At 34.3% G+C, this 26415-nt stretch overlaps 2 protein-coding genes across 3 annotated transcripts; both read left to right on the top strand.

Moving 5' to 3' along the window:
- Nucleotides 1-2737: 2737 nt before the first annotated feature.
- LOC149488240 (uncharacterized) lies at nucleotides 2738-4945 on the top strand. The gene is made up of 4 exons (XM_089695408.1): nucleotides 2738-3242; nucleotides 3389-3646; nucleotides 4064-4418; nucleotides 4698-4945. Exons 1-4 carry the CDS (start codon nucleotides 3222-3224, stop codon nucleotides 4925-4927), a joined length of 864 nt encoding a protein of 287 aa, XP_089551534.1. The 5' UTR covers nucleotides 2738-3221; the 3' UTR covers nucleotides 4928-4945.
- Nucleotides 4946-7742: 2797 nt separating this feature from the next.
- Fkbp59 (FK506-binding protein 59kD) lies at nucleotides 7743-25599 on the top strand. 2 transcript variants are annotated; one of them, XM_089695406.1, is made up of 8 exons: nucleotides 7743-8100; nucleotides 10090-10232; nucleotides 10507-10627; nucleotides 11064-11453; nucleotides 12032-12303; nucleotides 16527-16637; nucleotides 24065-24217; nucleotides 24771-25599. In XM_089695406.1, the coding sequence occupies exons 1-8, from the start codon at nucleotides 7899-7901 to the stop codon at nucleotides 24792-24794; spliced, it is 1416 nt and encodes a 471-aa protein (XP_089551532.1). In that variant the 5' UTR covers nucleotides 7743-7898; the 3' UTR covers nucleotides 24795-25599. The 2 variants fall into 2 exon arrangements, with proteins under 2 accessions (XP_089551532.1, XP_089551533.1); XM_089695407.1 differs by lacking the exon at nucleotides 24065-24217.
- Nucleotides 25600-26415: the final 816 nt, after the last annotated feature.

Raw genomic sequence — 26415 nt, 5'->3', positions numbered from 1 at the left:
AAGACATATTTTGACTTAAAATTGTTGATACTTATCACATGGCATGATGGCATATATCTGTGGCAGATATATAGCCTACCTAGAATCTAGATATACTAGGTATGCTAGGTAGCTATGATAAGAATGCAACTGCACATAAAAAGTAGATAGGTATTATTCATTGTTTAAAATACCGCAATCTCGAAGGTGTTGATGAGTTTATATACATCTGAGGCCTGTGGACCTAATAGGACTGATAGAAGCAACATGATTATTTTAATACGGCAGAATTCTTTTAAAGACAGTTTTCACATTTTTTATAGGTCCTATAACTGTTGATAATTCAGTACATAGAGAGCTGTGATAGAGAGCCTATTCTAATAAACATTTATATTTTCTACTAGCGGTCCGCCCCGGCTTCGCCCGTGGTATATATGAAAAATAGATGTTGGCCGATTCTCAGACTTACCCGATATGCACAGAAAATTTCATGAGAATCGGTCCACCCGTTTCGGAGGAGTATGCAGACTAACATTGTGACACGAGAATTTTATATATAAGACTAGCGACCCGCCCCGGCTTCGCACGGGTGCAATGCTGATACTAAATACACGTGTCCCTTCGTCCAGCATACTCACCACAACTCACCATGGAATCCTGATATTTCATGAATGTCAAAAAACTGTTCTGAAATAGTGCTAAATAGTGCCCAAAGGAAAAAATAGTGCTCTTGTACTTGCGAAGTTATAGCCATAGTTCGATGAGTATGCTGGACGAAGGTTTCGCCCAGCATACTCACCTCCGTCCGGAGAATCTGTATACGCTTCAAACATAATTCATACTTCAAAAAATAGTTCCCAAATAGTGCCAAACGGTGCCCAAAAAGAAAAAACAGTGCTCGAATAACTTCGGAGTTATAGGCTTCGTTCAGTGAGTATGCTGGGCGTAGGTTCTACGCCCAGCATACTCACCTCAGTGCGCGAATATCGAACGAGCTATAGGTATAATTTACGTCTCAAAAAATTGTACTTGAAATAGTGCCCAATATCAGTCCAATTTTTGCTTGACTTTTGACTTAGAAAACCATTAAATTTTAATGTAAACTTCTACATACTAACGTAAAATGGGGTACAGTCGTCGACACATGTTTTTGGACAAAAATATTAAACTTTCTAATTGTAGACTTCATGTTATTGGAAATAATTATGGTATTTTCTCACATGTCAAAAACTTTCGATTAAATGCATTATTATATATTTTATAAATAATAATAAATGAATGAAACTTTGCGTAAATGAAGTCTATTACTTCAATGCATTGTGTGTTTGTCTGAATAAAAACAGTCATTTGCAGCCAATAAAATTAATATCTTGAAAAATTGTTAAAAGGAAATTATACAGTTTCTTTTTGTATATATGTTGCAGGCAAAACTTATAACCAGTCAAAACTAGTACTGTGACATAGTTATACAAATTTTTAAAACTCTTTCCAATAGTTTCATCAATGAAAGGTTTAGCAATAAAAAACATTTTTAATTACTTACGTTATTTATTACTATTTAAAGGGCCAAAGTAATCAGAATTCTAGTTAACTAGTTCACAGCTTTTGTTAACATTCATAATATAATCAATGTAAATAGAAAAAATTGTAGTTTTAATATTGTATATAATATACATATAAAAAAATGTTTAGCGTCGCGGGCGCCGCGCGTCGTAAGCCCCATACCTATTGACCGTACGTGCATCCATTACTGCCACACTATATTGAACTTTATCACATGAGGAATACAGGTCAATTCCGTAAACGTTGTGGTACCGTCCTTGATCCGGAAAATGATTATTTTGAATAATTTTGTCAGTTGTAATGTAAGCATTAATAACAGCAACTTTATTTTTCATGCATGATTTACTTCATTTGATATCTTAATCCTTCAAGCGCCGTGATCTAGACAAATATATAAAATCATTGTTCCTAGCTACCGGGGTCCCATGCGACGCGCGAAGGCTTAATCATATTATTATAATTTTATAAAGTATTATTAAAATAATGTGTAATTAATAATATTGCGATTCTAAAGTAAATACTCCCTTACATAGACAATATAACAAAACAAATAATTTACACAAGACAAAAATTGTTAGAAAGAAAGTTAATAATATTGTATTCGACTGTACTCAATGTAATGTATGTAGAAGTTTACAATCAAATTTAATGGTTTTCTAGGTCAAATGTCAAGCAAAAATTGGACTGATATTGGGCACTATTTCAAGCACAATTTTTTGAGACGTAAATTGTTCCTATAGCTCGTTCGATATTCGCGCACTGAGGTGAGTATGCTGGGCGTAGAACCTACGCCCAGCATACTCACTGAACGAAGCCTGTAACTCCGAAGTTATTCGAGCACTGTTTTTTCTTTTTGGGCACCGTTTGGCACTATTTGGGAACTATTTTTTGAAGTATGAATTATGTTTGAAGCGTATACAGATTCTCCGGACGGAGGTGAGTATGCTGGGCGAAACCTTCGTCCAGCATACTCATCGAACTATGGCTATAACTTCGCAAGTACAAGAGCACTATTTTTTTCCTTTGGGCACTATTTAGCACTATTTCAGAACAGTTTTTTGACATTCATGAAATATCAGGATTCCATGGTGAGTATGCTGGACGAAGGGACACAAATACACTACAGAAAAACTGTGAACGTTGTATATAAAAATATAGCGGCCCGCTCCGGCTTCGCACGGGTATAAAATATTAACGGCCGCTTTCAATATTCGATCGTGAATCTTAGATTTCTATTGATCCAGATTTTATCCGATCCGTCGATTGATGTTGAATCTGCATTTCAATAAGCCGATCTCGTCTCCAAATCCATTAGAAAAAAGGGATTGGTCATAAATTTGCGCCCTCCTTAACGTTTTGTTTTACGCATTTGCAGTAAAAGAACATCAGCAATTGTTAATGAGTAAAATGGTGTTTGCTTTCTTATAGCTAATCTATTTTATGTATAATCACAAGAAATTGCATACACAGTAATAATAATAATTGATTGCAAAGTTGCAGCGGTAAAGTACTATAACGTTAACGTTAGATTAGTAACATACGTTTTGTTGAAGAGGAACGGAACGTCAGTCAATCGCAAACGTCAGTCAGTCAGTTTGACATTGGCAAAATTAACTTAAATTATATTATTATAGTCTCAAGTTTGTTTGTTCCTTGGAAAGAAGAAAGTTAAATAAAAAATGGAGTCAGAGGCAGAAACTGTAAGTAAATAATTATACTAAATATACGTGCAATAAACATTCACGTCCACAAATGTATAATTTTCTATGTAAAAGATAAACGCGTGGCGCGGTATTTCGCGCCATTTCGTACAAAACTTACTAAGTTTTATTTTATTTGTTTGTAGAGTAAAACTAAACCTCTTTCGAAGGAAGAGACGAAAGGGCTGCTCTCCTTAATTGAGGGGAGCAAGATATTGTATAACAAGAAGACCAATGCCACCAGTAATAAAATGAAGATAGAAGAATGGACACGGATTGCAGGGGTCTTCAATGCAAATATAGGCACCTGTCGCCGTACACCACAACAACTGCGTCTTAAGTGGGAAAACTTGAAAAAGAATTCGCGAAAGCGCATTGGTCTCATGCGGATGGAACGGATAAAGGTAAATTAAGTTTAAAATAGATAAACCCTAAAAATACAAAACTTGGACTAGCCTTGCCTGCTTGTTAGTCTAATAACTAGACTAGTGGTTGTAAGCGACTGCTGAGCATGAGGTATTAGTCAGTATTTTCAGGTTGGGCAGTGTTTTTAAGTTTTAACATTAGGAATTTCTCAGTAGCTGCCCGGAGTCTGGATATGTGCCCGGTAGATGGCAATAGGCTTGCCTTAAAACATAACTGGCAAAATGTGGGTGTGCCAGGGTGTGCTACCGCTGCTCAACCTGTTGGGGAATACAGGGCATGATGTTATGTTATATTTTACTTATAGTTAAGTAGGTACTGTAAATGGTAGTCCAGAACATGTTGATGAGGAATTTTTTTAAATATATAATTAATGATTATGTCAAATTATGTTCCAGACTGGAGGTGGGCCACCAGGGTACTTTCCTCCAGATGAGATCCTGGACAGGGTAGCAGCATTACTGGGCAGCACTGGAGAGGGTCTCACAGTGAGGTTTGGTGGTGATGCTGAGCCCCAACTTATTGGTGATAGTGATGGTGATGGGAGTGTTGGGACAGCTTATATTGTGCCAGCTGATCATCCAATGCTATTGATTGACACTCCATTGCCTGTGGAAAATCCTACGCCGTCCATGGATTATACATCTGTGTCCATGGGCAATGAAGTGCCAGCCAATGGCATTGGGGATGAGTTGGTGTCGCTGGGTACGCCCAATATCCATTCCATTGAAAAAAGGAATTTCAAAACTAGTGGTAATATCCTATTACATAATAATAATGTGATACTTTGCATGTTTGTTACACAATAATGCTTTATTGGCTCAACCAATATGGATAAAATTTTGGCACACAGGTAGACTATGACCTGGAACATATATGTTAGGTACCTACATGAAGATTGTGAAGATGAATAAACATTAAAGTTTGTGAGGATGGATATTTGATACTTTTCCATGCAAAAACTACTAAAAGAATTTTGATGAAATTTTAAACATTATGTTTTCCTATATTTAATGCATTTTTGTTTTACAGGTGGTGTTAAGCGGAAGCTACTGAAGCCAGACAACGGGTGTCAAGCTCGAAACAAGGCATTGGCAGAGTATTATAACATTAAAAAACAAATGTTAGAAACTAAAATGAGAGAGAAGAATGAAACTTTATTATTACAGAATAAAAACTTAACGCTAGTAAATGAAAAATTAGAGTTAGAAAATGAAAAATTAAAATTAGAAATAAGGAAGCTGAAGGGTGAGGATTTTTAAAATTATATAATTTCGTGTAAATATATTTTATGTAGGTATGTAACTAAATAAACTATTTTGAAAAATTAATGTTTTATTGAAATTATCATTGTTTAATAATTTGAAGCTAATAAAAGGTATGATAATAAAGACAAAATGTTAATGATAAAAATCTAATCAAAGGAATTTACAAATTATCTCAAGACAGACTATTCATATTTTTGTAAAATAAATAGGTAGGTAATAAGTTTTAAAAATAATTAGAAATCAGTCCTTGTCTATTTCTGATATCATTTTCAATACTGTCCGAATTCTCTGATATCACAGTAGTTTCATTATCGTCTGGCATTTCTACTTCAGGGGGTACTTCTTCAATGTTATAATTTCTGCAGATATTGTGAAGAACAGCTGTAGCAATTATAACTGTTTGTATGTTATATAATGACAACCGCATGGTCAAGGATATTACTGGGAAGCGACGTTTCCAGACTCCAAATGTCCTAAACAAACAAATACATTTTTTTATAAACTTGGTTAATAAAAAGTAAATGAATAGGTAGGTACTTAATTTTTATAATCTCTAGTATAGTGAAAGCTTTATAAAATGGTGATTTTACCTTTCAATTGTGTTTCTAGTTTTTATCTGGGCCTCATTGTAGTTTATTTCCTGGGCAGTTGCTGGGTTTAACAAAGGTGTGAGCAAGTAAGGCCGGTTTGGATAGGCACTGTCCCCGAGCAACCAGCGATTTCCTAGAATACCATCTTCACACTGGGCTGTAATAAGAGTTAGATACATTAGAAATTCATATTATTTTAAATGTTAATAACATTTAAAAGGGCAATAAACCCAATATTACTTACCTTTTAATACTGACTGATTAAAAATTGTAGCATCATGAGCAGAACCAGGCCACCGAGCAACAACATTCATTAATTTAAGGTCTGCATCACAAACGGCTTGGACATTGATTGAAAAGTATCCTTTCCTATTTCTATATTCCTCTCCTATTGTTGAACCTGAAATACATAATATTTTATTTTATTTGTTGTAGCAAATGTATGGCAACTTTCTAAACAAATAGTAATTAAGTAAATTGCAAATTTTTTATTGATAACAAATCAGTACTTGTATACCTACATGGAGACTGAATGTGTACATGTGTACAGTCAATAGCACCACATACTCTAGGAAATTGAGCTATGTTATAAAATTTATCTGTAGTTCTAGAATGCAGAAAAATATATTTGTTATACAATCTAGCAATAGCAGCAGATATATCTGCCACTATTCTACAAGCTGATGATAAGGATACTCCAGCAAAGTCGGCCACTGAATTAAGCATTGTACCCAATGCATAAAATCGAAGTGCCAATAAAAGTTGATGCAATGGTGGTATACCATTATTCCTGAAAATGATAGGTACTTTAGTTATGTATCCAATTTTTAGGTTATGTTTATATACATTTTGAAGCAATTTGAGCAAACAAATAAATTTCTTACCGTCTTGATTTCACTTTGATATAGGGCATTATTTCATTAAAGACAGATTCTACTGAGGCTTTGTTCATTCTGAATCTGAATGTAAACTCTGCGTCAGTTAAACTTGCCATGAAGTTTATTCGTCGAAAAGTTTTTGAGGACACAGCTCTCTCTTGTTCGCTGTCGCTACTATCCCAATCCGACAGCTGAGCTAATAATTCAAGATCACTATCACTTGAAAATATTTCCATTTTCACGCCTTTTATCAATACAATCGGTCAAAATTGGAGGATCACAAATAAAGATCTATAACGTTCAAAAATCGATTTGTCAAAATCAGAGATCGGTTAAAGAAAACACCATACTCTCACTTTCATACAAATACCAATCTAAAAACCCGATCGGCCCTCCCAAAGATGGATTGAAAAAAAAGATCGAGTTAGCGATCCATCGATCGGTTATTGAAATACTAAAAGTAGAAAATGGATTGAAATATCAATCTCGACCAGCAAATTAGGGATTGAGATTCAATATAGAAAGCGGCCGATAGCCGGGCGGCCGGCCGGTACCGCCGCAAACGCTACGTCCCGCAATTTTTTAAATCTGTAATATCTTCGAAAATATTCACTTAAATCATACGGTGTACAGGGCCATATAGATCTATATGAAATGAACAATGTATTCAAGGTATTTAATTGGTTAAGGATTAATGCTGTATTGGTTAAAATCGCATCGAAAATTAGCCATTATTTGTCGTAAAAAGTAAATGACAAAAAAAAGTTATTGTGGGTTATCCTGTCAAGAGATAGATAGATACTGTTCTGTGATAGATACCATCGCGGACTTTTCTATAGACTTTTTCAATATGTATAATACTTAGTACATTATTTTGATAAAACTCGTAGGGTTCAGCCTGCGTTTGCAATGTAAGCGGAAAAAATGTAATTTTTTACGACATCACATTAGAAACCTCAAAAATAACAGTACTTCTCCACTATTTAATGGATGTTATTATACATATAAACCTTCTTCTATCTATTTAAAAAAACCGCATCAAAATCCGTTGCGTAGTTTCAAAGATTTAAGCGTACAAAGGGACATAGGGACAGGGAAAACGACTTTGTTTTATACTATGTAGTGATAGTGATATATTTCTGGACAGTCATTGAAAATCTTTATATTGGAACCTAGTAATCACAGAGTACATTATTATAACTGAGTAATAAAATTTAATAGTAGTAATAAAATTTAGTACAACTATCAAATTGTCGTGTCTAGAAAATTCCCTTCATATTGACGTAAAATGTCAAAAAGCGCTTGTCATTTTCAATTTTCATTCAATTGTGATCATTGTGATTCAATTTGTGTTTGTTCTTGAACCGGTGCGGTCTTCGAGTTTTCGAGAAAATTATTATTGCGTATTGAAGCACGTGTAATTGCTAGCGTTACTTGTGATCAACACTCCTAGCTTTGCCTGAATTATTTTAATAATTATACTAAAGAGATAAAAACATGACTGTCGACCAAGGAATCGATATTTCAAAAGCTGGAGATCGTGGTGTGTTGAAAAGAATTATTAAAGAGGGAGAAGGCACAGAAACTCCAAATGCTGGTGTCGAAGTAACCGTACATTATACAGGAACGCTTTTGGATGGTACAAAGTTCGATTCCAGCAAGGATCGAAACGAACCCTTCGAATTTACACTCGGAAAAGGTTAGTTCTGTTAATTTTAAATTATGAATACGAAAACTGATATCTAATAAGCGATTTTGTAGATACAAAATAAAATATATTTATTTGCCTCCAGAAAATTAATAAATAAATTTAAAAAAATCTATGAAATTGAAAAATGTTTGATTGTAATATCAACTTTAAATTTTGTAAACATAATTAAATATTTGGTATTATATATGTATTAGCAAAATAAGTCTGTACTTAAAGATTAATAGGTATTTCTTTAGAAATTTGCGGCACGAATTAAGGGGGGGGAGGGGAGGGAAAGGGAGGGGGGAGGTAAGAGGAGACCCCCTATAAAGTGGGGGGATGAGGAAACCCCCCCTTCTATTTTTTTTTTAATTTTTTTTGAGATTATATTTATACAAGCTTACCGCCCGCGGCTTCGCCCGCTTTGACTTAAACCTAATAAATTATATACTAAAACCTTCCTCTTGAATCACTCTATCTATTAAAAAAAACCGCATCAAAATCCGTTGCGTAGTTTGAAAGATTTAAGCATACAAAGGGACAGGGATAGAGAAAGTGACTTTGTTTTATACTATGTATGTAGTGATGTAGTTAGAAATATAACGAAGATTATGGGCTTTCTTGACTGCTCCGGCGCTGCAGAACGTGGCGCTTGCCCCCGTGTACCTCGTTGCAGGCAGGAGTCTTCACTTGCCTTCGTAGCTTCGGCTTTTTGGTCGCCTTTGGCGACCAGCCTCAGCCACTCCGGCTCGCTTGACTCTGCCTGCTCCTCAGCACACGCGGGCGCCACGCTCCTCCGCGCCTCCGACTTTTTAAATACACTCTAGTGTATGACAGACAAGTACCACGTGGAATCGGGGTGGACAGATTCGGTTCTGTGATTAACAATTTGTGTAAATATACTTACATACAATAAAAACATTTTTTTTAAATAATTATTTTTCAAATCTTGTATACATGTTTGATACAATTTACAATGGCAATGAATGAATCCATTTTATTTATTTCCACCCATCGTCTCCACATACTCTATAATATTATCACTGAAGTTTGCTGGGTGGTTATAGTTATCTTTTTTAAAAAATCTTTTTACAACATGCCACTGGGACTCAAATGGGTCAGAGGCAACAAATGGGTTGTCTGGGTCTGAGTGATTAACTTTTTTATGAACATACCCATATTGCCCCAAACAATCATATGCTCGCCAATAACCCGTATGAATTGTTGTCCCCTCAGCAACATGCTTTTGAATGAACTATGGTTTTTAATATGTACATTAAGACATTTGTTATCTCTTTCAAACACAATTCTTGTAGTTTTGTCAATGTAACTCAAACAATTTTGAACATAATCTCAAAAATTAAAAAAAAGATTTCTCTGTAATTACACGTTTCCGCACGAAAAGCCGCTAATGTATGTTTCGGGGCATCATTATCGATCGATAAAAATTAAAATCGCGCCGAAATTCGTGCCGCACGTTTCTAAAGTCAACCCGATTAATATTTATTTGAATTGAACAGTCTAAAAAGTGTTGTTGATATTAACCTGTGAAAATTTACATATTCATAAATATTATAATTCGTTACTTTGTGCTTTCTGTAAAATAGCGATACTATCACCTCATGGTAATATAACTATAACCACTTCCTCTTTTAGCCTTATCAACCACTGAATGTATTACCTAGTTGAGGGTAAAAAATAATGCTATTGAAAGTAATGTTACATTGATATATTAATTTATAACGTATGAATAATTATTATTAATAGTTGCTTGCATGCCTGAGCTCCGTCCAAATACATATATGTTTTTTGTTATCGAAAAAATACCAATGAAAAACCATGATTGAATATAATTTTCTTATACTTATCTCCGTAATAATAAAACAACAATTGATATTTTTTTGAAGTTTACAGCATATTTTAAATTTTATTAATAACATATTTACTTGAACATACAAAAAATGAAAATTTTATTTTAACATTTTCTTGCATTTGTAGGTAGCGTGATAAAAGCATGGGATATTGGTGTAGCTACTATGAAGAAGGGTGAGGTGTGCATGTTGACATGTGCTCCGGAATATGCTTATGGGGCCAGAGGAAGCCCACCCAAAATCCCACCCAATTCCACATTGCAATTTGAGGTCAGTATTTTGTATATTATTGCTACTTTACTGTTTTACTGTTCAAATGTGCGAACCATTAAAATTTAGAAACTTTATTATTTATTTGTTCTGGAAAATTAATATTTTTGAAAATGAAGGTAAATCTTTATTTTAAAATCAAATTATCAAAAATTTGTAGGTTAGACATCAAGTAAAATTAATACTTTTTATCTGATTTGATTTAATCTTAAAATAGCAGTTTTTTTATATTTTTCATACAAACACATGATTTTTTAACTATTAAAATTTTTAGATTGAGATGATTGACTGGAAGTTGGAGGATCTCAGTCCCAATAAGAACAAGGGCATTCTGCGGTACATTATAGAGCAGGGGTCAGGCTTCGACAACCCCAATGATGGGTCGGTTGTTACAGGTATATTATAGTTTGTAATTATTTTAGTAATACATGATAGTAAAAAATATAATACATGATAGTCTGTACTAATATTATAAAGAGGAAAGGTTTGTATGTATTTATGTATGGTTTTCACGCTTAAACTACTGGACCGATTTTGATGAAATTTGGCACAGACAATCTTTAGACCCTGAGAAAGAACATAGCCTACCTTTTATTGCGAAATATGTACCACGGGCGAAGCCGGGGCGGACCGCTAGTAAAAAATAAACTTCATTATACTTGTTACATCAAACACAAAAGCGAAATTTATACCGCTAATAGTTATGGCAGCTGAAACAATAAACAGCAAATCGCAAATTTACATATACAATACATGTATTTCAATTTCCTACATTTTTTGTATACAAAATTAGAAAACTACACTAACATCATATAATTTCTATCTCTTTAGTGGAATTGGAGGGCAAATACGGCGATAAAATCTTCGACACGCGCACAGTGACATTCACGCTTGGTGAGGGAAGCGATCAGAACATTTGTGAAGGTGTCGAGAGAGCCCTCGAAAAGTTCCTCCAAGATGAAAAGTCACGACTGACCATTCAGCCCAAGTACGCTTTCAAATCTGAGGGAAATACAGAATTGGGTGTGCCGCCAAACACAGTAGTGGAATACACAGTGAAACTCGTCAGTTTTGAGAAAGCCAAGGATTCCTGGGCTATGGACGGTGATGAGAAACTAGAGCAGGCTAAAATAGCGAAAGATAAGGGAACGGAGTACTTCAAGGGCAACAAGTTTCAGTTGGCTATTAAGAAGTACAGGAAGGTTGTGACGTTGCTTGAAGGTGAGTTGAGTGGTTTACTTGACAAAGAATTAAATATTTAATCCAATCTTATATTACAAGATAATATTAAATTCGTATTTTGCATTTTTTTTTTTTTATATTTGGACAGAATAATTTGGCGATTTGAGAACCAGAGCCAGTGCCCTAATTCCCCTTTCTAATGTAAATATTTTGAACTTGAATGACTATGTCATTCAAAGAATGTTATTTTGTAATTGAAACAAGTGAAAAATTAATCAATTCTCATAAGACATATTAAAAAAATATTGACATTGTTTCATCATCATCATCAATCAGACAACAGTGGTAACTTGTATTGCTTGGTAACTTAAAAGAAAATGTGTACAAAAATGTGTTTGTTCTTTAATTCATTGAGCCCCAAGCAGCCTGATCGGTCCCAGATACAATAGATTTTCTATTGTGTCTGTTGTTCCGGGGCCTAAGTTATTAAATAACTACTAATTTTATGAAAGTCACCATTAAATTAACATTCATTCGGAATGTCGCTTCTACATGAAAAAATCGACAAGAAACTCGATAGTTACAACAACCGACTACAATCTTAAAAACATTCACAGACATGCCGGAAGACGCCTCTGAAGCTGATGAGAACAAATCCAAAGCAAAAGACCTCTTAATATCGGCTCACTTGAACCTATCCCTCGTGTACCTTAAAGTAGCCCCAGCGCATCATTTTGAGGCTAAGGACCATGCGACCAAAGCCCTAAAGTTTGACCCTAAGAATGTAAAGGGTCTATTCAGAAGGGGGCAAGCTATGCTCGGCTTGGGGGAGGCGGAATTAGCCATGAAGGACTTTGAAGCTGTTGTTGAGATGGAGCCGCAGAATAAGGTAGATTTTTTGTTTGTTGTTTTAAAAAAAATTATCAGTTTTTATCCTAATTCCAGTGATGACGAATCCCACAAAAAATATTTAGTATAAAAGGAATATAACATAGTTAAGTTTAAGGCGATCACTATGGTCAAAACCGAAAAACACCTTAAACATATTGAATTTTGTTGAGGAAACTGTTGGTACGATTGTCTTAAAAAAAATACAGTAGCACCTCTATAAGTCGAATATCAAGGGAGACGCCAAAAAATTCGAGTTATAGAGTTTTCAACTTATGGAGGATTTCGACTTAGGCGGATTTTGATTCGACATAAAGAGTTTGAGGTTTATTCTTATAAATTTTGAGTTAGAGAGGTAAAGTACATTAAAATTCAACTTGTAGAGGTGACAAACATGTTTTTATTTATTATAAATCTACATTATTTCAAATCATTTTAAAATAAAAAATGTTGTGTGGTTTTATGAAACCACGGTAAAAGTGAAACTTAGGCACAAAATTACCGTATTTGTACGATAATTATCGTACGGTTCCGAACACTGCTTTATACCTACTCGGCAGCCGACCGTCACGCGACATGCGCTACACAGCCCAAAAAGTTTGAGACGATGTAATAAAAGTTTCAAAAAATCATTAGTATCGGTTTTCTGAGCTACTGAATCGATAATTTCGTCATCAGATACCTACTTAATGCAAACTAGATACTGCTTTCCGAATCGGTGGTAAATGTTAAAAATACTTATGTAATGACGATTCGAAAGTGCTACTAAATAGTAGTCTAATTGAATAAATGAATGTTTGAGTTTGAGTTTGAAACACGTGTTTAGTTGAGTCATAAATTTATTATCGTATACTCCTAAAATGTTTTCTAAGAAACAATTAAGTGTACTGCACTGTCGGCAAGTTGTTAAAGTCCAAATGATCAAGTTATAAAGATTGTAAAATAAAACGTTGCTATGTTCGAGATACAGAGGTCAAATTTAATTTTTCGAGTTATAGAGTGAAAATATGTACCAAAATGGCTTGGAGGGACTCGGTGATTATTTCGACTAACAGAGGGCCAAGATTTCAAGTTACGGAGGTTTTCAGGTTTGAAGGGAAGGGAACAAGACATTTTTTCGAGATTTGGAGGTTTTTGACTTATCGAGGTTCGACTTAACGAGGTGCTACTGTATATGTGATACTCAAGGATATAATTAACAAATTGTATTGTTTACTTTTCAGTTTAGAACGGCCTAAACATAAAAAAAATACATACAAATCAACCCCTTTTTTAACATAAAACGCATTTTGTTAGGAAAACGGCTACATATTTATACATGAAATTTATACCAAAAAATATGTTATGATATTTGTAACAATTTGTATTGATTGTTTTTTCAATTTTCATTATTATCGTTAAATTATCAAGAAAAAACTCGAATTTATAATAAAACCCACATAAAACCTCACCTCTATTGCATATTTTCGACGAAATTTGACGGTGTCAGTTCGACTCGGACGGGGGACTGTACGTGCGGTTTTTTTTGCAAAATAACGCTAAAATTCACCGAATTGAATGTTTTGTTAAATTAAACCAGATTGTAATAGGTATTTACATGAGCAGTTCATGAAATGAAAGTTAAAAATAGGTATGTAAAGATATAAAAATCTGTTTGTAAATTAGTTTTGTTTTTGAAAGGCGTCATTGAATAATATCCAGTGTTGATAATTTTTGACAGTAAAATATTATCAGAAAACACATACCTATAAAACAGTAACCAGACTTTCCCTGTGCCTTGAATATTTTTAAAAAAAGATTAATTGCTGTTCTATCGTATATTTTAAGGGTCCAAAACAATCCAAAGCCGGGAGATACTGACACAAAATTTTGGGTCATTTGTAACAGGATGGCGGTTCTACAGTGGTCTTAGTACGCAATGACAAAAAGAAAAATCATGGTCAGAACAGTGGTACCGGTAGACTAGTCGCGTGGGCGTTAGTCGAACTCTTCGGATAAATTACGGAAGGCAAACGATTTGTAACACAAAAATTTTAGGATTTACCGATAGCCCATAAAAAAGAAGTAGGCGGTAGTGTCATGCCATACTTTTCCGGTGTAATTTACAGCCCACAATACCGACGTGAATGCGTTGATTTAAAAAAAAAATTCAACCATTTGTACCAGGCTAATTTTTGCACAGGTAATCATCGTCCAGTAGCCATGTACGAAAATCGCCATGCCATACTTTTCAGACAGTTCCAATGGTCGCCATACCGCCGAAAATCAGCAATTTTTTTTATATTGTATAAAATCATTTAATTTTATATAATTGTATAAAATCGTAGGAAAGTCAAAACTGACATAAACGTATAGCAACATTTTTAGCCGACGCCATTGTAGGACGAAATTCTCAATTCAACTGAATTTTTTGTTGGTTCCGTTACCTCCGCACTTTTAACTGGGTGAACCGATGATTTCTTCTACACTAATATTATAAAGAGGAAAACTTTGTTTGTTTGTTTGTTTGATTGTAATGAATAGGCTCATAAACTACTGGACCGATTTTAAAAATTCTTATTCTTTCTTTTGTTAAATCAACGTTCGGCCTAGTAATCCAAACAAATATCAGATTACACACAGACACAAATAATGGAAACAATGCTAAAAAACATAAATTTAAAGTTACAACATCATAAAAAATAGATTTGATCGGAGCCCTCAGTACGCGAGTCTAACTCGTACTGGGTCGGTTTTATTTCCTCTTCAACTGTACTATAATTTTCCTGTTGCCATGACATGGTGGTACTGATCTACACACGTCACATGCATTTTTTCCAAAGCCACAACAAAATAAATTATCCAAGTTTGCACCCTTATGAAACCAATTCCAAGTTGCCCAATTTCTTCCTTGCCCGCGCCAACATAATATGTAAGACTGTTTAACTATAGCGTTGAACATTGTAATAGACCATAGATACCGACACAACTAACACTGTATTCTTTGAACGGAAGGTATGACCCATATCAGCCATAGTCATAGGCTCTGGTAACTTCAGTCGCAGGAAAATCACTCATTTTGTAATGTGTTCAAAGATAAACAGTAGATAAAAATAAACTCAGTTTAAAACACGTTATAATATTTTTGATTTTAAGCTGCTATATAGTCGATAAATAGGCACCAAACTCTTAAAGGGATATAATATTTTAATGTTTAAAAATCGAAACACATTTTTTTTCTCGTTATCATTTGAAATTTTCAAAGACGTAAGGGATTTAAAAATTAACCCCGAACTAACTACAAAATACATGACAAGTCGAAAAAAACGTGATTTTTTGTCCGTTCCCCTATTTTTTTCGGTGTGTGTAGGTTGCATGCATATATTCCTACTAGGTATGAAGAGATATACAGAGAACGCTAAATACATTTGCCTGGTCACCATTACCATTCGATACACCATGACATGGTAGAGGCCGTTCTATAGAATTACGTCAAATAATGTACTCCATCTTTTATATCTCTGTAGGTGAGATGTTCTCCACCCTAGCCATCATCAGGTCTCCAGAATATAGTAGAGTCCGTGTTGAATAAAATTAATTTCTAAATCGGTGTTTTCTTAACTGTTCCCCACTCTAGAACTTATAATTACTTGCTTAGTCATCTTAAGGTCTCCAGAATGGGTCATGTAGTAGAGACTTTGCTTATAACGGTTAATGTTGAAAGATGAGTCTTCCTACATTACATTTACAACATACATAGTACACAATATTTACTATTCATAAATGTAATATGTTACTGCCTCTCAGAGAAAACATAAATTAGGTAGAAACCACTAACACATTACGATACAATACGATACAGTATACAATTCCATAATCTTTGGTCACTTTTACTTCAACAACGATGTATATTTATAGAGGGCGGTTAAAAAAACAAATTCAAATGTAGTGACAGAATCATTAAGGTCGTTGAACCATGTAATTGCCTTAATAAACTGGCATATGATTGTATCTGGTATTTTTTTTTTTTTCAATATTCAGAATTATTTTGGAAATTTAACTTGCAATAAAAGCTTGCTTTCGTTCCTGCATTTTGAAAGATATTAATATATTTTCTTAAATTTTTAGTAATTTTAAAGTAGTTTTTCCAACTACATAATAGAAAGTATTTTAAAATACATATAAAACTTCTTGACCATTTAAAATAATTCGTATCGCTATAATAATAAGGTTGTTTATCCTCAGGCTGCAGCGAACCAAGTGATAGTCTGCCGCAACACGATACAGAAACAGAAGCAAAAGGAAAAGCAAATGTACGCCAACATGTTCGACAAGTTCGCCAAACATGATACACAGGTATTTATTTATTTGGTACAATTTTTAGGTATTAATTTTCTACCCTATATCTGGGAATTCTATAAATCTCCAATATTATCTGTGAAGAAAATTGTTGTATACATTAATGTTTATTCATGTTTTTTAAAGTATAGCAAAAATTCGATCTCGGCGACACGGACGCCTTGACCACTCGGCAATCCGTGATCCCGCACGTTTCACCCGCATTGCTCGGCTCCTGTTGGATTATTCCTTCCTCGATAAATGGGCTATCTAACACTGAAAGAATTTTTCAAATCGGACCAGTAGTTCCTGAGATTAGCGCGTTCAAACAAACAAACTTTTCAGCTTTATAATATTAGTATAGATTTTACTCTTTTCGCTTTTATGATTTATAATGTCACCGCGTTTTCATCTGCGCCCGCTCCTATAGACAGTAGCGCATTCTTATAGCTTATAGCCATTCATTTGTTACCTCAGAACTTTTGACTGGTTGAACGGAAGCTATTTTTTTATTTGAATGCTGGTGCCTCTCATGTGGTCCTATATAAGTCTGGTTGATTGTTGAAAATTTGAAGGTGAAATTGATATTTAGTTTTATAGCATTTCAATGCTTTAAAAATAAGAAATTCTTACAGAATAGAAAAAATACGACCACGAGACCGGATTCGAACCCCTTTCCTCCGCCTTAGGTTCAAATCCGAGTGATCGAATTTTTTATATTCTTTAAAAATTGAAGATGGTGTAGTGAATTGTGAGTTTAATTTAAACATAATAATAGGAGCTCATAAAAACCAAAGAGTTCGCATTGGGGTAAACAATACGAAGGAATTGCCGCTATTTCCTTCATTCATCCAATATACCGTACGAGTCACAAATACCAAGATAACATAACGCGCAAGGTGCCGCTTGTTGTATTTCTATTGTGCGCTTGCGCATGCGCTGCACACATAACGTGCTCCAACTACCACCGTAATTCAACGACGAGTACTAGGAGCGCATCAAACGCAAGAGCTAAGTGGTTGTGAAGAACGGGACGACACGCGTGCGACGAGGACAAGTTACGTGAGTGACTCATCTTTATACATCACTGCAAAACAAATCCTTCGCTCGATCCGATATATTAATAAGTTGTTAAGTGAATTTCAACCTTGTACCGCACTCACACGAGTTAAAACTGTGTACCGTCAGTAATCGAAAACTTTATTTATTCGCAATTATGTCTGTGCAACGTTCACCACCTGATTCCTTGCATACTCCAAATACTAATTTGCAATACAACTCGGATTCAGCTCTCAACACTTCGTGTATGCAACAATCGGCGGACAACTACTTTAATGTAACGAAGCGTCAAAAGCGTTCCTATGCGGAACTTCCCGTTACGTCATCCGCGTCAAATTCCGACATAAAATCCATGTTCATCGAACTTAAAGAACAACAAGATATGAAATTCGAATCTTTAAATAATGTCTTGACTACTATTATGTCACAAAACCAGGATATACAAAAATCAGTAGAAACGATTTCGGGACAACATCAAGATTTATTGTTTAAAATACACGAATTAGAGCAAGAAAATAAGGAATATAAGGATCGAGTGGCTTCCCTGGAGTTGAAACTGGAACAACTTGAAAAGTCGGCCCATTGTACTACTCTTGAAGTGAGGAACTTACACAAACAGCCTAATGAGAATAAAGAAACTCTCACAAATATTATCTCCAACATCGGTTCGACATTAGGCGTCGATTCGCCAATTCAAAATTCTGAAATACGTGAAATATTTCGTACAAGGTCAGACGCTGTATTAGTGGAATTTACAACATCTTTCCGTAAGGAATCCTTTATGTCGAATTTTATAAACTACAATAAAAATAGGCGCCAAAATAAAGAATCCCAATTGAACACTGAGCATATTAACTTACTAGGTCCATCGCGTCCTATTTATATTTCCGAGTTCTTATCTAGTAAAATGCGAAGAATTTTTTACGTTGCGCGCGAGAACGTCAAAAACAAAAAGTTGTTTGCAGCATGGACCTCTTACGGAAAGATATATATTAAAAAAGATTCGAATTCGAAACCCATACGTATTGTGAATGAAACTGAACTATTTCAACAAATAGCATGACTATATAATGTACGCATTATAAATTTCAATTTATTGTTACGCATTACACTTTATATTACTCTTTATTTTTATATAATTTTTTCAACTTGTTCTATACCTATATGCGGACCAAAACACACAACTACTTATAAACAACCATTATACATACAATTAACTCACTACACAAAATACACAAAATTCAGCTACCCACACACATGCTGCATTTTATACACATCTACACTAAATATAAATATCATACCTATTCCTATAAATAAAACATCCCATACACAGTGGCGTGCCTAGGGTGTAAGGATTGGGCAAGCCCAAATTTTTCAAAGTGTTTGATGGATATCCTTTTCATTAATAAGATACCTACCTAGGTATACTGTGTAATTATGTTCGTTATAAAACTTAAAGAAAAACGTGAACATATTACATACCGAATCAAATCTTTTAAATTTTCACGCGCGCCCGCAAACAGTTGAGTCAAACGTTTATCATTAAAATCGATAAATTATATAAAACTTTATGACATTATATTATTAATAAAATTGTACAGATCATTTATATTCTAATTCAAAACGCCAATCTTTCTGAAGGAAAGATTTTATAACATCGGAATCATAGAAAGTAGACCGTGTTTGTTTTAGAATTCAATTACCTAACAGCTACTTTTCTATGGCAATTATTGATACCTAATACAGAAAGGCGTTCTTGGCCAAATAAATACTTATACGTATTTCTTAATAATTAATACGTACATACCTATGAATACGATTTAACGATGAGAAAGCACGCTCCGTGGAAGAACTTTTACCTATTTACTAGCAGGAATCGTAACTGCCAAAATATGTGCAAGTTTCAACAGCTGGGGAAAGGCTTCTTCTAAGCAATTCTCATTAATGAAATCGTTCGTAAACATTACAATTAAAATTTCGTTTATGTGACTTACTAGTTTCGGTAATGCACAAATCGGGAGTTGGTTTTGATGAAGAAATTAATTGTTTTTCAGTCAAGTTTAATGATTTTACCTTTCCCCCGCTGAGCACAAAGCAAACCACCACAATTTACAACACAATCTGCTGTCGCGACACTTATTTTACCACAAAATTCTAAAAACTTAACCTAAATTACACCGGTATAATCACCCGCTCAAACAAACTATAATTTAACAATAATATTCACGACGTTCGTTCGCGCAATCGTAACTATCTTCACACTGTTAAAGCCGGGGTTTTTTTCCCTTAGAAATTGCTATAGAGTTCTATAGCTAGGTATGTATCTACTCCGACGAAATTTCATACGTTAGAAGAGATGAGCGCAAAGCCCGGTAAAAGCCCACGCGTGCAAGCGAGACACCGCACTGTTTATAATCCATCCAATTTAGGTTGTAACGTCCAAATAAAAGGTACGACCTTATTCCGATAGGAAGAAGGATGAAATTAAAAAGTTTACTCGAATTCGTCATTGTTTTATGCTAGGCGTATTATATATTATATTGTAGGTGAGTATTCATTGAATTCGGAGCAGATTATGAATTGCTCATTGCGCGCGAATATTCAAACGTGAATATGGGTATTTTCCTGTCTCGTAGCGAATTTCTAAGGCAAGCCGGGCTTTTCGGCTTGTATGAACGTACCGCCACTGCCCATACAATTATTATCAATATCAATTTTCTATTTTACTTACTAATTAAAAAACAGCTAATAGCCACTTGCGTTTATGATCAGAGTTTATATTATTATTTTTATAACAATAATTATTATAGAATTAACGTGCCACGGTGTTGCCGTCGACACGTAATTTTACCCCGTTTAATATATAACTTAAAATGATGCCAATAGTTGAAACCTTAAACTCTGATCTAGATAATATACAAGTGGCCAATTCTATAATATGCGACATAGATAACATTGATAAACATCTCATAAATTCTAATAGTAAGCTCAATTTGAATATCTTGTCACAAAATATACGCAGTATTAACCGTAACATGCCGAATCTTATAACATTTCTCCAAAGATCTAATATTTCGTGGGACGTACTTGTGTTATCGGAATGTTGGCTGTCATCAACTAGAAACATCCCAAGTCTTGATAATTACCATTACATTTCTACATCTTCTCAAAACACTCAAAACGAAGGAGTAGTTATTTATTACAACAAACACCTCATTGTAACGCACGAGGAACCTTGTCTTAGTGATACTAACTGTTTATTATTGTCCGTAAATTCAGAAACTTGTATTATTGCAATATATCGCCCGCCGAGCCAAACGAATACATCGAAATTCATAAACTCTCTAGACGTACTCCTCACTAAACTTAGTTCTTATAAAAATATTATATTGTGTGGGGATATTAATATAGATATCTCATCAAACTCAACTGATAAACGGGCATACGATTACCTTAATTTACTAGCTGGTCATCGCATCTTACCTGCCCACATTGTGCCAACTCACGGCAGAACTTGCCTCGATCATGCTATGATCAGAACTAATCTAAAAGCTACTTGCTTTATAATTGAATCATCTATCACGGACCATGAGTGTGTTGCCGTCAACTTACAGCAAGTAACATCATCGTTCAATAACTCTAATAAATCGTATCTTGTGGATTTCTCGGGCCTTGACGCAGACTTATCAAATTTTAATTTCAATTATATTTCTGAATTTAATGATGCTAACCTTGCTACTGATAATTTTATAAACAGTTTATCAAGCTTCATAATTAAAAATACTCGTACTTTTAAAACTCCATTACGGCAAAGAATACGTAGACCATGGATAACTATATCACTTTTGCGCGTGATGCGAAATCGTGACAATTTACATAAAAAATTAAAGCGAGATCCTAATAACGAAACGCTAAAAGTTACTTATCACCGCTATAGGAACTTTTGTAACGCTCTATTAAGAAAGGCAAAACGAAACTTTGAAAAGCAGGAAGTCCAGAAATATAAAGGAAATAATAAAAAAATATGGGAATCTATCAAATCTATTTGTAACTGTAAAAAAACATCAGTTGTTAACATTAGCTTAGGGTCTAAAAATCCTGTCCAAAGTGCTAACGATTTTAATAATTTCTTCGCTAACGTTGGTGCTGAATTGGCGGATAAGATAATCAGCTTGAATCAAAATTCACATCCAGTAACTGACTCATATTTATATCCAAGTTGTTCATCCTCTCTTGATTCACTTGTCTTACTTCCCACTGATAAAGAAGAAGTACAAAATCTTATTAATGGTTTAAATAATGATTCTCTCTCCGGTGTTGACTTTATTTCAGGAAAAATTGTTAAGAGGTATGCTAACTTGTTGATTCCACCAATATTACATATCTGCAACTTGTGCTTGGTATCAGGTATATTCCCTAACGCTTTTAAAATAGCTTTGATAAATCCAATACATAAGGGAGGTGATAGAGACTGTGTGAATAATTACAGGCCTATATCAATATTGCCCACATTATCCAAAATTTTAGAACGCCTAGTAAATAAAAGATTAATTGGTTTCTTAGAGTCAAACAATAAGCTTTCTTTAAATCAATATGGGTTTAGACGCGGCAAATCCACTAGTGATGCTGTCCATGAGCTAGTCAACTCTATCATCAATAATTTAGATAAACATAAAAATTGTTTAACGATCTTTCTTGATTTGGCAAAAGCATTCGACACAGTCTCTATCCCTCACCTATTAGATAAACTAGAAAGTATCGGTGTACGTGATATCCCATTAAAACTAATCAGTGACTATTTGACTGATAGAAGACAACGTGTCAGGCTAAATAGTGATGCAACTAGTGATGAACTATCAGTTAAATATGGAATTCCTCAGGGAAGTATACTCGGGCCAACGCTTTTCTTAATTTATATCAATGGCTTGTGCAACCTCAATATCTCCAATGGTAAAGTCATCACTTTTGCCGATGACACTGCCCTTTTCTTTGTTGGCAATTCATGGGAGGAGGTATTCAATTACGCTCAACAGGGATTTAATAGTGTCTGTAACTGGCTACAACGCAACATTCTAACGTTAAACGTTACGAAAACAAAATATATGGTCTTTGCACATAGAAATAAAATGCTTCCATCTACATCTTTTGCTATTGCAGCTCACTCTTGTTCTTCCATTCTTCCGAATTGCCAATGTCCAATACTCGAGAGGACTGAAACTATTAAATATCTGGGCATAACTATTGATCAGCTCCTATCTTTCAAACCACACATAAATGTACTTGTAACAAGACTGCGTACATTAATTTACATTTTTAAGGGCTTAAGACATATAGGAGACCACCAAGTCATTAAAATGGTTTACTTTGCCCTTTGTAGCTCTTTAATAAATTATTGTATCACATCTTGGGGCGGTAGTGCTAAGAGTTACCTGATAGAAGTTGAGCGTGCCCAGCGCTCGATCCTCAAAGTTGGTGCTGGCCTCCCTTACCGTTTCCCTACCACCGAGCTTTACAAAAAGTGGGACTTACTGACGGTTAGGCAATCATTTATACTACAGACAATCATAAAACAGCATTCTCAACTAGTCTTTGACAAAAACCTACATTCTAGCCAACGTCGTAAAGATAAAATATGCCCGACCTTACAATTCAAAAGTTTTCACTCACACAATTTTTTCTGCTTTTTGGGACCTTTTCTTTATAACCTAATAAATAAAGCGTTAAACATATATCCTCAAAATAAATATAATTGTAAATCAGCCGTATCTAATTATTTGAAAACCCTAGATTACCAACAAACTGAAAATCTTTTAAATATAAAAAAATAAAAAAATAATTCACTGTATTAACATCTTATTGTGTATGACACACACACTCACAAACGCAAAAACGCACGCACACACACACACACACACACACACAAGTAGACGCACACACAAACATACACATTCACACACACTCACACTTACAAGCATACATATATACACGCGCACACACACATGCAGACAAACACTCATTAACACACTGGTCACGTATATAATTTTAAGTTACTATTTAAGCAGAAGTAGACTTAAGTTCAGTCTATTGTTTTTGTTTTCCTCTCCTTATTGTCGATTAATATTTAGTTATTGAAACTTTAAATGTATTCTAGTAGTGCTATCCGCGAGGGGGGCTAGTGATCTGTACTACAGGTCTTTCAACGACCTATTTCAGACACTAGTCCTTCACAACGAAAATGCTACACGTTTACATATTTAGTTCCATTGTAATAGTTTTTAAGTTGTGAAGGCAAATAAATGGAATTTTTATTTTATTTTTTATTTATTTTGTTACAAGCTAATTAGCCTATTTCCATTCAACACTCGTCATTCCCCTTTCCCTCCCAGGTAGAGAAACAGCGTGCCAGCGAGGAAGTAGACGTGATCGGTGAGAAGGTGGGCGAGTGGGGGGCGGGGGAGGGGGAGTGGACTGATCGCCTCAGGGACAGGAAACCCACGGAGTTTGAGAAGGAAAACCCCAATATATTGATGCTGGATAAGGTATGCGGGACAAATAGAAATATAAAAAGAGCTTACAAACTAATAATTCTGTTATAATGGTTATTTTAACAATTAACTAAACCGCCTTCAAATGGTCAGAACTGGGCAAAATTTTAATGGGATTAACCGGGACCTCTAAAGCTTGTAAATAAAAAAAAAGACGGGTTGCACTCCGGGAGTGCCGGCAGAAGTGAAAACTTGATTATTAACGTTCAGCATGTTTGATATTTTGGAATGGTATCCGTCTTACGCTTTTTCGATCAGGTCACGTGTCCTGACGCGAGTTTAAGATTTTATACCCATTACAGAAAAAGTGCTCAATGCCGCTAAAGAAGTTTTCACTTCAAAAAGAATCATTAAAATTGGTACACCCAGTCGAAAGTTTAGAGGTCACAAACCAATGTTTAAAGTGCATGTTATCTATACAAACATACAGGTGAAGCTAAGCGTGTTAAAAATCAAGTGAAAATACTTAATTTTTTAATTCTATGAAAGTAACAGTCTCGTCCCCGGCAGATTAAAAATATTTCACGTTATTTCTGTTTTATTTCAGGATGGTCAGTTCGAGAACATGTGAAAAGGTTGGCGACTAACCAATTTGTTGGCCGACGTTGGTTATGGGAATTGCAAAAGTTTGTCAAACAATTTATGAATACACTTAACTTCTTATCCTGTAGATTAACTATTTTTATCTATTCAAGTTGCCTTAATAGCTATAACACACCATATGGGCCTTAAAAATCCCCCGAATACCAAAGATTTTGCTAAAAACAACACTTTTCAGAATTTATAACATAATATACTCTATTATATATGCCTTAGAGTTCAAAATGGTGAATTTCTTTTACATAGGAACCCTCTCGCACTAATATTTTAGATGTTTAATAAGCAATAAATAGCTTTAATGCAGATTAATAACAATTATTGTGAATATTTATTCCAAAATACAACTTTTTGCCTTATTGTTAACTTAGTCAGTGTAAATTGGACTCCATTGCAATTCTTTTTAGCTGACATCGTCAGATCTCTGCCTCTACTTATTAATTTAAGTCGTTCCAAATACTTATAAATGTGATAAATTGACTTTAGTTTCGAGTTCTCAAATAAAAATGAAATTTTAACGACCATTTTTAATTTACACTGTGTAGTGTTGTGTGTTTACACTTTGTCTCTTTCTGTCACTCTAAAATAGCAATTGCTAGAACGAGAGGGAATATATGCATTATTTTGGCCTTGAAGACATACTTAGTACGTATATGCTATCTCTCTTTCTCCAAAGACATTTCTAAACGAGAGAAGAGGATAGCCAAATGTATATGAGAATGTACGATGGATTTAGTTTCTTTGAGAATTTGTGAAAAATCAATTTTATTTTACATGTATTGGTGTATTATTTTTTTTACCATTGATGTAATTTTAATATTATTGACGGAACTTTAAAGCTAGAAGTCGTAGTATTAGCTTGGTATGTCCGTACTCCCATTGTGTCTTATGTACATTACATGATTATATATACTTAAAAATGGGAATAAAAAATAAAAATCTAACAATTTAAAACACATATTTGTCTCTTTTTGTAGCTTTAATACTGCAATTTCATGCCGCGTGTTACAAAAACATATGAAATGATCATAGTAAATAATAATGAAATGAGTATTTACAGCTGTTTCTCAAATATAATCATGTTGCATTTAAGTCCTAGCCAATATAGTTCAAATATTAAAAGCAATATTTTTAATTTATTTCATTTCAATACATTTTTAGTAGTTTTTAATAGAATTAGAGTTCTTGTAATAACTCAGGCTCCGGAATCACAGACACAATAGAAAATCTATTGTGTCGTGGACCGATCGGACCGTTCGGGGCTCAATGGGTTAATGAATTTAGGTCAAAATATATTTTGCGAGCATAATATTAGTGCAATACTGCAATTCATTGAGGATTCGTAACTAAGTTTTCTTACATAGTTACTTAAATGTATTTAAATTTATTATCTGTGGCTTCATTATAAATAGATAAAAAAAAAACAATCTCATTATAATAGGACTTGAAAAATCTGCGATCTTTTACTTGTATAAATTTTTAAAAAGGAAAATCAATCAATTTTATCAACAGCTACATTGTGTCTCCACATAGTTTGTTTGTTCGTATGTATGTATATCGGGTTTTACTGGTTTAGTATAATTGTTCGAGTGTCA

Source organism: Colias philodice, chromosome 5 (genome assembly GCF_061535455.1).
Source record: "Colias philodice isolate Cphi_HAF_F1 chromosome 5, ilColPhil1 Martin Lab GWU primary, whole genome shotgun sequence".
Taxonomy (NCBI): Eukaryota; Metazoa; Arthropoda; class Insecta; order Lepidoptera; family Pieridae; genus Colias; species Colias philodice.
Note: the sequence above shows the minus strand (reverse complement) of the source record. Positions and strands in the feature narration are given on the sequence as shown.

Bases quoted from the DNA above. Each gene is read 5' to 3' on its own strand.
- Fkbp59 (XM_089695406.1), top strand. From the start codon at position 7,899: ATGACTGTCGACCAAGGAATCGATATTTCAAAAGCTGGAGATCGTGGT. The intron at 10,233-10,506 runs GTCAGTATTTTG...TAAAATTTTTAG, and splicing joins ATTCCACATTGCAATTTGAG to ATTGAGATGATTGACTGGAA. The intron at 16,638-24,064 runs GTATTTATTTAT...TTTCCCTCCCAG, and splicing joins TCGCCAAACATGATACACAG to GTAGAGAAACAGCGTGCCAG.
- LOC149488240 (XM_089695408.1), top strand. From the start codon at position 3,222: ATGGAGTCAGAGGCAGAAACT. The intron at 3,243-3,388 runs GTAAGTAAATAA...ATTTGTTTGTAG, and splicing joins TGGAGTCAGAGGCAGAAACT to AGTAAAACTAAACCTCTTTC. The intron at 4,419-4,697 runs GTAATATCCTAT...TTTGTTTTACAG, and splicing joins AAGGAATTTCAAAACTAGTG to GTGGTGTTAAGCGGAAGCTA.